The 13,537-nt window shown below is 39.4% G+C and overlaps 1 protein-coding gene across 2 annotated transcripts in view; it reads left to right on the top strand.

Moving 5' to 3' along the window:
• Nucleotides 1-13,537, top strand: part of GPM6A (glycoprotein M6A) — a 445,719-nt gene that overhangs the window by 377,795 nt on the left and 54,387 nt on the right. For both annotated transcript variants that reach the window (XM_082265960.1, XM_082265959.1), the window contains exon 4: nucleotides 7,886-8,039. In XM_082265960.1, the coding sequence (XP_082122086.1) occupies nucleotides 7,886-8,039 (154 nt within the window). The remainder of the gene's footprint in view (nucleotides 1-7,885; nucleotides 8,040-13,537) is intronic.

Raw genomic sequence — 13,537 nt, 5'->3', positions numbered from 1 at the left:
ACAGTTCATACTGCTAAGCACTGATGTAAGAAAGAGAAATCACTTCTGGAAGAGTCTTCAGTAGTCAGCTCTTCTGGGAGTGTCGATCTCGTCTAGTCCTAGCTAGGGTTAGTGCTTCCTCCATGAACCCCTGCATCTCTACTGTGTTTTACAGTTTTTGCTGCCTCTCATTGCTGCCTCTCATGTACATAACTGCTGATGTCAGTACTAAGATGTTCTTCAAGCTACTGGTCACATTTTACCTGGCTTGGACTTTTGGTATCTGATTAATGAAACAGGAAGCAGAGCAAAGTCATAACACAGCACAGACTTCTGGCAATACTCTGCTACCACCTTTCTACTGATCCCTTGAAGCAGACTATGTGTGCTATGGCTCTCTGATTGCTTTCACTTGTTGCTTAGAATTTCTCCTAAACTAGTTTATGACCAGAGGTCAGTGAAGTCCAGATGCTCAGACAAAATGTAGGGGTTTATTTGCTAAAAGCAAATCCACTCTGCACTACAGTCAGGTCCATAAATATTGGGACATCAACACAATTCTAATTTTTTTTGGCTCTATACACCACCACAATGGATTTGAAATGAAACAAACAAGATGTGCTTTAAGTGCAGACTTTCCGCTTTAATTTGAGGGTATTTACATCCAAATCAGGTGAACAGTGTAGGAATTTCAACAGTTTGTATATGTGCCTCCCACTTTTTAAGGGACCAAAAGTAATGGGACATACTGCGAAAGCAACCAAAGAGTTTTTTAAGGGAAAGAAGTTGCATGTTATGCAATGGCCAAGTCAATCACCTGACCTGAATCCGATTGAGCATGCATTTCACTTGCTGAAGACAAAACTGAAGGGAAAATGCCCCAAGAACAAGCAGGAACTGAAGACAGTTGCAGTAGAGGCCTGGCAGAGCATCGCCAGGGATGAAACCCAGCGTCTGGTGATGTCTATGCGTTCCAGACTTCAGGCTGTAATTGACTGCAAAGGATTTGAAACCAAGTATTAAAAAATTAAAGTTTGATTTATGATTGTTAATCTGTCCCATTACTTTTGGTCCCTTAAAAAGTGGGAGGCACATATACAAACTGTTGTAATTCCTACACCTTTCACCTGATTTGGATGTAAATACCCTCAAATTAAAACTGAAAGTCTGCAGTTAAAGGACATCTTGTTTGTTTCATTTCAAATCCATTGTGGTGGTGTATAGAGCCAAAAAGATTAGAATTGTGTGGATGTCCCAATATTTATGGACCTGACTGTACAAGTGCACTGCAAGTGCACTTGGAAGTGCAGTCACTGTAGATCAGGGGGGGCCATGCAAAAAAAATAAAAAACAGCATTTATGCTTGCACTTGATTGGATGATAAAAATCAGCAGAACTTCCCCTCATTTCAGATCTTCCCCTTAGATCTACAGCGACTGCACTTCCAAATGAACTTCCAAGTGCACTTGCAGTGCACTTGTAGTGCAGAGTGGATTTGCCTTTAGTAAATCAACCCTTCAGTGTCAGTATGCCACAGTTAACATGACTGTAATCCTAAAACTAATTTCCCCACCTAAGTAAATTGTACATTTCATAGGGACTGATAACATTTTTATTTTGTATACTGTTTTAATAAATGTCTTGCTTATGTTTTTTGTAATGTAAGCTGACAGCCAAAATTGTTTAAATACATTTTACACGTAGCCGTTTTTAAAAAAAATTAGGACTTTTTGAACAAATGAATGAATTATTTTTTAAGTCAAATATACTGCACACATTTAGCTGTAGTTTTCGGTCTGAAGCTGTCAATGTGCCTTGGTGCATGGTAAAAACTGAGCCAGTAGCTTTGTTATGTAAACAAACCCATGTGATCGCCATGATTGGCTGTCATAGTGAACACATATTCAAGAACAAATCACTATGGTCCCTGGAGATTAGTGAGACATCAACACTGTGAGGAACAGCAAAGTCTCAGATTTGGGATTCTGCACTGCTGCAAGCTTCAAGATCTATACTAGAATGTAGCTTGAAGGGCCTCCAGAACAGATTGCGAGTGGAAAGTGGTTAAAGTAAAACAAATACAGTAAATAATTCCCATTGGTATCTTATTTTAGGGCCTCATGCACACTGTGCATTTGAATTTCCTCTGAATGCCTTTTACTCTTGGCCTAAAAAAACAGCGCCTAAAGTCACATATTGCACATGCATTTAGTCACATCAAGCATTGAAAACATTTATGGATTGCATTGATTAGAATATTAATTTATTTTGGCCATTGGCACGAATGAACGCTCAAGTGCTAAACATGTCTAGCATATAAGCGTGTTTAGACATGGTTAGGCACGTTTAGATGCATTCAACATTTTTTCTATCCAAAAGCTCCTTTCCAGAACGTGCTGGTGATGGTCTCTTTTTTCAGCCTGTAAATGCTCCTCGTCTAATATGTCTGTAAACGCCTATGGACACATAGGTTAACAAAGAGGCGCATTTACAGGCGGAAAAAGAAAAAAAACACCAAACACCTGTAAAAGTAAAAAATTTTTTAAGCCCTGTGTGCATAAGCCTTAAAAGAGATTTAGGGCTTTTCCACAATTATACTTACCTAGGTGGATGCAGCATCGGTCCAATACAGTGCTCTACACTGAGAACCGAGCGATCGAACACAGCCGATCGCTCAGTTCTGACAGTTCCTTAAGCACTGGAGCCCTGAGCTGTGGAGGGACAGGAAGCGGCCGGCTCAGGCTCTCAGCGGCTCACTGAGAGGCTGAGGTGGGTTTTGGTCCAGGCACCTGGCGGATCCTGATTTCCATTGTCGCCATGGCGCCATTGCCTGGACCGATTGCATGGACCGACTTCTGTGATGTCAGCAGAGAGCCGAATGCAGTCTGCTCTCTGCTGAAAATGGGTCACAGGAGTGCAAAACGAATTGCACTCCTGTGATATATTGGAGGTGTACAGCCAAACAAGCTTTGGCTGTACATCTCCTTTAAGAAGTAGTTGTTTCTGAGTAATTTAGTGGGTCTAATTTTAATTAGAATTAAAATGAATTGATTACATCATTATCCACTAATAAAAAAAACAAAAAAATATATGTGTAGATGTATATGCTGCACTTATGAGATTTTGTTTTATCCTGTAATAATTAAGAATAAACTTTATCAGCTCAGGTTGCATTCACAAACCATTTCGGCCATCAATAGCTGATGATTCATTGATGTGTCTGAGTCTTGCATGTCAGACTGTTCTTTGTCCTGTAGGCATGTGTATTATCTACCCAATTATAAATCTGCCACTGATTAATGTTGCTGAATTCCAGCTTAAAGGTTTTATTTTCACTTTATTCTGCGGTTTATATTTTACTCATGTAGAGTGAGAAAGCTCATAGGAGTCAACTGGAGTGAAATGTTCTGCATGAATAAAGTGTGAAGGGTTTTCATTAATGCCTTAGTAATTGGTGCCAAACATTGTCAGTGGATAGGCAGCAGATTCTAATTAGCAGGAACACAGATGGAGTACAGGAAATAAAGAGAGGTTCCTTTTAGATTCCAACTGGATTACGTATTGTATAAAAAATGGGGGCTCTGTTTTACAAACTAGAAATAATTCTAGTTTTAGACAATGTAGGGCTCAGGGCTGTTATCAGAATAGGGCCCTTGTCAAACCAATCAGCATGTATCAGCCAGTAATAAGCTAAGGCCACATGCAGCAATTTATGCCACAAAAAAATCAGGCATAAAAAGCTACGATGATGTAGTAGTGGTCAGCGAGGAACACAGATCGGTTTTATAGACAGGAAGTGTGGCACCCTGGGCATACAGGCTTGCATCCCCATAACAAGAAGTCTTACAACATGTAGGCAACCTGTTATTTTAATACCAGCCGGCATATATATCAGTATCGGGTAGATACTTCAGTAGAGGAACCCAAAAATGGCCTTACCTCATGAAATGCCAGTGTAAAGCTGATCAGCTCTGGACTTTTCTGCACCCATGATACAAATAAATGTAAATAAAAAATGTTCTCAAATTAGATGCTCTTGACGTTATTCAATTTATTTTATTTTATTCCCCTATCCCCCTTTAATTGGGGGATAGGGGCACATTGCTGCAGATAAAAATTACAGGCACCTTTAGGTGTGTGCAAATACTTAAACCAGCCTCTCAAACCTTTCTGTTGTAGCTAATCAGATTAATTCCTTCATCTATGTTCCTGAGATATAAAAGTCATCAGCTGGATACAAATAGTACACTTTTATAAAACAATTCAGTAAAAATATATATTCTCAAGTCTATCTTTTTCTATAAAAAGAGTTACCCTAACTCTTGGCTGGAAGTTCAGTTATCGTCTCCTTTATAGGGATTTTTCTCTACCCAGACTGTTCTAACTCATTTTCCCTTTAGCCTTTTATATTTTACGCTGCAGACACCTCCTGGTTGACCTATCAAAGAAGAGAATTGATTTTTTTCAAAATTGATTTACCAAATCTGTTCCTATTGTCAGCTAAGCACATAAGTATACCCACTCAGCTAAAGTGAGCTTATGTTATATCATAATTGTTCTATCTAGCCTACTGAATATGAACACTGATCAGCTGCAACTGCTTACAATATTCTTCCAAAGTTCCTTCTTAATTTACAGTTTTATCCAATCACCCCTCTTTATTTGCCCATTTTTGGGTCTTGACTATAAACCTGTTTAAAATATTTGTGCATTTCATTATGTGAATTAAATTACAAAAGGAAAGAAGAGATTTTTACACTGAATATAGATTTACTGTGATAGGATAAGAAATTTTTCTGCAACACTGTTTATCAATATTCATAAATGTGTGTGTTTGCATGCACAGGTATGTTAAAAAAGTAAGAGGTCATTTAAGTATAAATGAGACTGTTAATTGGTTGATTGATTTATACAATATACAACATTTAAAAAAAGCAGCTCCTCCTACAGTGTTAATGTTTTAACAAGTATGGGCAATGAGATAGGCTGCTATCTTCAAGTGATTGGACGCTGACAAAGCTTTTAAACACACTACCGTTGGGCATATCTTGGCAGTTCTACTCACTCAGTAAAACCTGTTTTTTTTCTAGTGTCCTGCAGGTGATGGACTTCTCCTTTATGGAGAATTTCCTATATTTTACTAGTTTACTACTAACCTCCTTAAAGAGATTGTAAAGTCTTGTTTTTTTCAATAAAAATAACAAACGTTATACAAACCCAATTCCAAAAAAGTTGGGACGTTGTACACATTTTGAGTAAAAAAGGAATGGACTAATTTACAATTCTCATAAACGTATATTTTATTCACAATATAATATAGATAACATATCAAATGTTGAAAGTGAGACATTTTGAAACGCCGTGCCAAATATTGGCTCATTTTGGATTTCATGAGAGTTACACATTCCAAAAAAGTTGGGACAGGTAGCAGTAAGAGGCTGGAAAAGTTAAATGTACATATAAGGAACAGCTGGAGGACCAATTTGCAACTTATTAGGTCAATTGGCAATATGATTGGGTAGAAAAAGAGCCTCTCAGAGTGGCAGTGTCTCTCAGAAGTCAAGATGGGCAGAGGATCACCAATTCCCCCAATGCTGCGGCGAAAAATAGTGGAGCAATATCAGAAAGGAGTTTCTTAGAGAAAAATTGCAAATAGTTTGAAGTTATCATCATCTACAGTGCATAATATCATCCAAAGATTCAGAGAATCTGGAACAATCTCTGTGCGTAAGGGTCAAGGCCGGAAAACTATACTGGATGCCTGTGATCTTCGGGCCCTTAGATGGCACTGCATCACATACAGGAATGCTACTGTAATGGAAATCAAAACATGGGCTCAGGAATACTTCTAGAAAACATTGTTGGTGAACACAATCCACCGTGCCATTTGGGAGCTAATGGCGCCGATGCTGTGTCTTAGCCAACGAGGAGGGAAGTCCCGGATTGCTGAGACAGTCGTGGACACCGCTGGATCAAGAGGGGGCTCAGGTAAGCATTAGGGGGGTGGAGGGAGGCTTCTGCACATAGAAGGTTTTTTTTATCTTAATTAAGAGGTTAAAGGCTACAGAAGAATTTCCACCCCCAGCCTCCCATACCCCTAATGCTTTGCACAATATGCTTGCTAATGTAGGTTTGTTCACTTCTGCGATGTGCAAAAGCCTTGGTATCGTTGCACTTGCTTCTCCTCGGTCTAGCCAGTCCACTAGGGGTACGAAGAGGTCTACAAAGTAAAAAAAAAAAGACATTGCCTAGTCATGAAAAAATAGAATGGGCAATTTATGACAAAGGCCCCTTTCACACATAAGGTCCGTTCAGTTCATCAGTTCAGTTATGTCAAAATGTATCAGTTTTCCGTCCGTTTTTCGTCAGTTGACGTCCGTTTTTCGTCCGTTGTCGTCCATTTTTTGTCAGTTGTCGTCCGTTTTTCATCCGTTTTTCGTCCGATCCGTTTTTTTGACGGATGAAAAATAGGGCATTCATCCGTTCAAAAAAATGGACATTGACAGAAGCGGTTGAAAACGTATGTTAACTGATGATCATCCGTTGTCATCCGTTTTTACATAGAGATACATTGATGTCCGTTTTTCAACGGATGGATGAAAAACGGACAAACGGACAGCATGTGTGAAAGGGGCCAAATGGGTATCTTATGAAAAGCTTTTTGCTATTACTATTGAGTGAAAAAAATAATTCACAAAAAGAGGTCTGTTTGCCTGCTTTCTCAATCTTAAACAATCATCTTACTGTAGAAGATGCTCCTTCATTTAAGCATTCTGCTGACAGGACATTTGAGAAGTTTTTAAAGGCACACTTTACTCTTGCAGACGAAGTCCTGCAAGCAGCAATTGCTGGTTCCATTTGCCTTGTTGTTACCCAGGGTTTATGAATATTCTGTTTTATTAGTTGTTACCCAGGTTCTGTTTGCCTTGTTGGTGACGTCCCAGGGTTTATGAATATACAGCCTGTGTCCTGTACACTTTGATTAAGATAAAAATAATTTTGACTTACCTATAAAGGCTGTATCTTAAAGTACAGTACAAGACACACGCTACTTTTCCCTCCCCTGTTCCTATGTTATTGTGCATCGCTTGCTAAAAATCTGAGGTCTCTTGGAGTGAAGTAGGGTTATAAGGATGTGTCTGGGGTTCAAAAGCTTTGCTAGTGCCTAATCACCTGAAGGTAGCAGCCTATACCCGAAGGTTATGAATATCCAGCCTATGTCTTGTACTGTATTCCAAGATTCAGAAATTACAGGTAAGTCAAAATTCCTTTTTTTCTATGCAGTCATGCAACAATGAATAAATATGAAGTTGAAATATGAATGAGGAAATAGTGCCAAGAAAAACTGAGAATTTACAGGAATGTATTACAGTTTATTCATGGTGATCATTTTGAAAATTGCATTTTCTCATTTCTATTGTGTCAAGCACAAAATCTTCTTCTGTCATTTCAAAAAATCAGATTTAGCCTTCAAATGAAAACAAGAGATCCTACCTTCCCAAAACCTTTGTATTTTATCCATGCTTAGTTGTAGTAAACCTGACCATCTCACTATATAAAATGTCTTGCTGATATGGTTTTCTGAGAGCACCTGTTTCTAAGCTTGTGGATGTACAGATATTTTCCAAAATTTGTCTGCAGTAGGTTGCTTGTTTACTTTTAGTGAAAAGAAGAGAAAGTAGAACAGCACAAAATAATGTGACAAAAAAGTTAGAGTCTTGTTTAATAATGATTTATGATATCATGTTTAGTATTTGCAGTGCAGAGAACAGTGCCATGTGCAGCATGCAGTAACCAACGGCAGGGCTATCAAGTTTCAGTTTACTGTGGGCAGATAAGTAAAAGCTGGCTTGAAAAATGATACTGCACTGAAAACTGAATAAAAATAATTGTGTTTATTTTGCAGTTTATTATGCTGACGTACCTATTCATGCTCGCCTGGCTTGGAGTCACAGCTTTCACCTCACTACCGGTTTACATGTACTTCAATCTTTGGACTGTTTGTCGAAATGCCACAGTAGTTGGTGAAGCTAATTTTTGTTTGGACCTTCGTCAGTTTGGTATGTGCTATTTTATTACATATATAGAGACGCAATCAAAAAGTGCATGATCTGCTTTTTTAGATCTGACTATAAAGCATTCACTCCATACAAAGCTCTTTCAACCATCAATTTATCTTTTTGTGGAAACTAGCTGAAAGTTTTAGTGGACACTTTGCTATGAAATGTAAAAAGTATTGGTTTGCTGTTAATTTACTTTAGCATGAAATTTGATAAGGGAAGACGAGCCACCTTTTGGGCTTGAAGGAATGCTGTGAATTATAATTTATGAAGCTTTGTTTGATGATGGATGTTAACAACATCTTCCACCAAACAGTACTTTCAGAGATTCACAGCTGCTGAGGACATTGGCCTCAAGTTGGAGAAGTACATGGAGGACTAATTTAGGATGTAGTGTATGGCAAATGTGAATTAGCAAATTAGCCCTAAATGCTTTTTTGAACACCAATCGTTTTGTGCTGTCTGGTCGTGGAGGGCCAATAGATCCAGCAAAGTGAAGCTAAGCATGCAGCAGGAAAACCAACCAAAAACAAATGGGGTATACCTCTAAACACGACCATAGATGACCAAGTTGGGTCATCGAAAAAAAAATAAAAATAAATAAAAAACGTTCCCCTATCCGTACAAACGAGGTGGATAGAGGAAGCCTCCCCACTGAGACATTGTATTCTGGCAGTGTACACTGATCAGTGGCTGCAGCCGCCAATCAACAAATGTTTTCCAACATTCCCATTCGAGAGACATTAATCTAGTGAACAACTTGTCTTGAATGGGGATGGGCATACATGGATAGAAATTTCCAGCTGAACTGGCCAAATTTCAATCCATCTAGTGCCATTGTTACACTTCATATTCTAAAATAGAAGCTTAGAACCTCAAAAGAGTAGTGGGAATATAATCACATCACTTTATAAAAGTAGCAGATTGTAAGTAGGCAATATAATTAATGCACTATGATCTTCGCTGGGTACCATTGCTTTTCTCCTCTACTTTGAATATATATCCTGTCAGTAGTTGTCATTCCAGGCCAGTGTAGAAACAAATCCAACCATATATTAACTTAAAGGGTCAGAACCTAGGATGATAAAAATCATTTTTTTGTGTCCCTATGTGGTGAATCAATTTAACTCAATATGTGTCAGGATAAAACAGCTCACCTCCTGACCTTGAATAGTGTGGGCCTGTACAACCAAATGTTAGTTTGATTATCTTAGGTTCCGGACTACAATTTCCATTCTAAAGTGTATGTAAAGGCAAAACAAAGTATTGTTACAGGTTTTTTTTTCCTTTGCGCCAAACTTACCTGTGTCTTTTTGGACCAGTAAATTTAAAAAGAGAATAGTAATTTTTAGCTCAAAATTCCTAAGCACTTGGTGTCAACCCTCCCTACTTAATTTCCAATGGACTACAAAGAGCATAGACCTCTCCTTAAAGTAGAACTATAGGCAAAACTTTTTTTTTCCCATTTTGGATAGAGCAAGGGAAACTTATAACCGCTGTGAGATTTTTTTTTCGACATCTGTGTTCAATTGCTGAGATTTCCCTTCACTTCATGTCCCATAGCCAATCAGGAAGTGAGAGGAAATTCTTGCAGACTAAGGGAATTTATTGAGGACCCCAGCTCACCATAACTAATGTCCCTATTGGAAAATGTCCACACTATTGCTTTTCTGGGGACAACTCAAAATTTAGGATTTTCTTTTACTTTCAATGATAAGGGTAAATAGGGCAAATAGAGAGGGTGAATCTCCTTAATGGAGGCACAGAAAACAATACAAACTGACAGGAGTTCTAATCCCTCTCTGCTCTAGACTCTCTAAAACTAAAAAAAACTTTTTGCCTTTAGTTATACTTTAACTCCTTCCCCTCCTCACCCCCCCTAACCCATCCATGTTCACAGGCAGGGAGAACAAGAAGTTATCAGCTCACAATATTTCTGGCAAAATCAACATATATTTTTGTATTAATTGTAACAGATATAATAAAAACACATACAATTGTGTGCTTAAAAGACCAAATAAGAGAAGTTTATTGTTAAAGTTTACTTACACTTTAAGGCTCCATGCACACTGGGCTTAAAAAAATGACAGTTCTCCTGGCAGGAAAAAACGTTCATATAGAGCATTTTTTGTACAGAGTTTAGGAGATTTTTGCATTTTTTTCTGCCAGTAAACTCCAATCAGAAATGCAAACCAGAAGAGTGTTTTTTCCTGCCTCTAAACGTTGAGCTCAAAATATGCCTTTAATCGTCCTAATGTGCATGGACACATAGGGTAACACTGAGCTGCTTCTACAGATAGAACACAAAACTCCTGTAGAAGCAGCAATTTTTAAGCTAGTGTGCATGGAGCCTATAGAAGCATTTCAAGCTTAATACGGTGACCTGGATTGTGTGTGCTATAGAGTTGCCCCCTTTTATTCAAGCTAAACGAGAACACTTTATCAGGGCACAGCATTTTTTTTTTGTAGTATACACTATGCCTATAATTTGTAATTAAATACACATTACATTTCTGATCATATGGAGTTAATCCCAACTTTTCAAGCACTATTCATGCTTTGAAAGACTGTCTGTATATAGACAATTTTATTACCTATAAGAAAGCAAATATTCTTCCAGTCCTCAGCACTCACAATGCTCCCAATTACTCACAGTCCTCAGTACTCACAATTCTCCCAGTTATTCACAGCCCTCAGTAACCACAATGCTCCTAGTTACTCACAGCCCTCAGTACTCACAATGCTCCCAATTACTCACCCCTCAGTACTCACAAGTGTCCTCTCACTCAGCTTTCACTCCTGCGAACGCTGATTCAAAATACCACTGATCGCCGCTAGGTTTACGACTCAGCCCAGCTCCTGCTGCCCTGCCACACACTGCTTACTCTCATCTCTCAGTGTTTACTGCAGGGTTCTCCTGTGCTCAGCCCGCAGATCCAGTGTGAGCCCGCTCTGAATCCTCAGTACTTTCAATATCCTAATAATAGCGCCTCAGTACTCACTGTGCCCTAGCTACAAGGCTACAGTATTCACAGTGCCCAGTCACAAGCCTATAGTACTCACAGTGCCTCAGTCATAATACTTCAGTAAAAACCAAGAAATCACCTGTGCTAAAATAAATAATAATACAGTCAAAAGCTGCTGACACTATAATCCTGGTCAAGGAACATCAAAATATTAACACACAAATGCAGCGCTTAAGACCTCTTAAAAAGTCCAATATGCAAATGAAAAACAATGTTCCAGAAAAGAGTTCATAAATGTGCAAAAATGCATGCAGGAGAAGTATTGAGAAGAATCTGCCACTGAAGGAAAGAGTTCACACTGACCCTTACCCCAAAAGATGGACTACTTGTACAAGAGTAGTCAATAAAGCTTAGGCATATCTCACTCCAACTCTCCACTGCTATGGCATCAAGGATCCTCAATAAAACGGCATATACCACCATACATAGACTCTCATGATAGATATATTTAAGGATAAGAAGAAAAGAACCTCATTGCACAGTATTACTCATAAGTAATTATTTATTGGTAAGATCCAAAATACTCATAAACAGAAGCATAAAAACCGCATGTAAGTCCTCATATGATAGCTGATGTTTGCATCCAACAGTATGGCCAACTAACCAGTGTGACTATGTCATGTGACCTAGCTCCTCCCGATGCATTTCATCATAAGCAGACATGCCCATCACTAATTTTATATGGTAGTGGCCGGAAATGATAAATCAACTAGAGAGACAAGTGCAGATCGACAAAGAAACAGCCCCTGAAAGCGGCGTTCCGGAAGACAGGCGTAAAGTCTCGTCAAACCGAAAATTACGCAAACACGCCGCAGACCACACTTCTCCTGCATGCATTTTTGCTTATTTATGGATTCTTTTCTGGAACATTGTTTTTCATTTGCATATTGGACTTTTTAAGAGGTCCTAAGCGCTGCATTTGTGTGTTAATAATACTTCCGTACTCACCACACTTTCAGTACACACAATGTCCTCAGTACTCACAGTGTTTAGCAGTACAGCTACTCCCAGACCTCCAGCTGCTCCAGCATCACTTCTCACAGTCCAACTGCACCCTCAAACACACGCCTTCAGCCCAGTGATCCCTCTTCTTTCTCACAGCTTACTTGCCTTACACCACTCCGAATGCTATTAGGCTGCAGTTCCTATCCTATAGGCAACCGCTCTGCTCCTCCTCCTCATCTGCCCCAAGAACAGTGTGCCCAGTGCTTGCAGCATCCCCTGCTCAGCCTGTCAGCATCTCCTGTGGGGAGCCACAGTCAAGTCTGAATAATGTGTCAGGGTTTGAACTGGTCTGAAAGCTGGACAAATTTTTCAAAACCCAGACTTTTTGGGTGAACCTCGAACAGATGGCAACCCTGGACTGTGCTACAGTACAGCCTTGGCCAAAAGCTTTAAGAATGGCACAAATATTCATTTTCAAAAAGTCTGCTGCCTCAGTTTTTATGATGCCAATTTGCATATACTCCAGAATGTTATAAAGAGTGATCAGATGAATGGCAATTAATTGCAAAGTCCCTCTTTGCCATGAAAATTAACTTAATCCTACAGAAAACATTTCCACTGCATTGCACTGGACTGAAAAGCCTTCTTTGTCCACTGCACTTTCTTGGGCAAAGAAGGCTTCGGGGTGCCCAAGAAAGTCTAGCAAGTGCCAGGACCGTTTCCTACAGTTAATTCAACAGCGGAATCGGAGCACCACTAGTGCAGAGTTTCCTCAAGAATGGCAGCAGGCAGGTGTGCGTGCATCTACAGGCAAAGTGAAGCAAAGGCTTTTAAAGGATAGCCTGGTGTTAAGAAGGGCAGCAAACAAGCCACTTCTCTCCAGGAAAAACATCAGAGACAGACTAATATTCTGCAAAGGGTACGATTGGACTGCTGAGGACTGGGATAAAGTAATTTTCTCGAATGAATCCTCTTTACGATTGTTTGGGGCATCCAGAAAAAACCTTGTCCGGAGAAGAAAAGGTGAGCGCTACCATCAGTCCTGTGTCATGCCAACATTAAAGCATCTGGAGACCATTCATGTGTGGGGTTGCTTCTCAGCCAAGGGAGTGGGCCCACTCACAAAGAGCACAGCCATGAATAAAGAATGATACAAAAACATCCTCTGAGAGCAACTTCTCCCAATCATCCAAGAACAGTTTGGTGACGAACAAAGTATTTTCCAGCATGATGGAACACCTTGCCATAAAGCAAAAGTGATACCTAAGTGTCTTGGCAAACAATACATAAAAAAAAATGTGGGTCCATGGCCAGGAAACTCCCCAGCAATGGAGGGGTACAAAAAGCCGCACAACTGGTTGAAGATGCAAAAAGTTAAAATCCAAATTTATTGAAATCAAAAAGATAAAACCATCCAAAGTGTGACCACAACAGTCGGAGACATGGGGAAAAAAGCACGGCGGTTGACGGTTTTCATGGAGTCTTCCGCTTAGTCGTAACCCCCAGACCTTAATCCCATTGACAATT

This window comes from Pelophylax lessonae (assembly GCF_965119305.1).
Source record: "Pelophylax lessonae genome assembly, chromosome: 1".
Classification (NCBI taxonomy): domain Eukaryota; kingdom Metazoa; phylum Chordata; class Amphibia; order Anura; family Ranidae; genus Pelophylax; species Pelophylax lessonae.
This window is presented reverse-complemented; position numbering and strand designations above follow the sequence as displayed.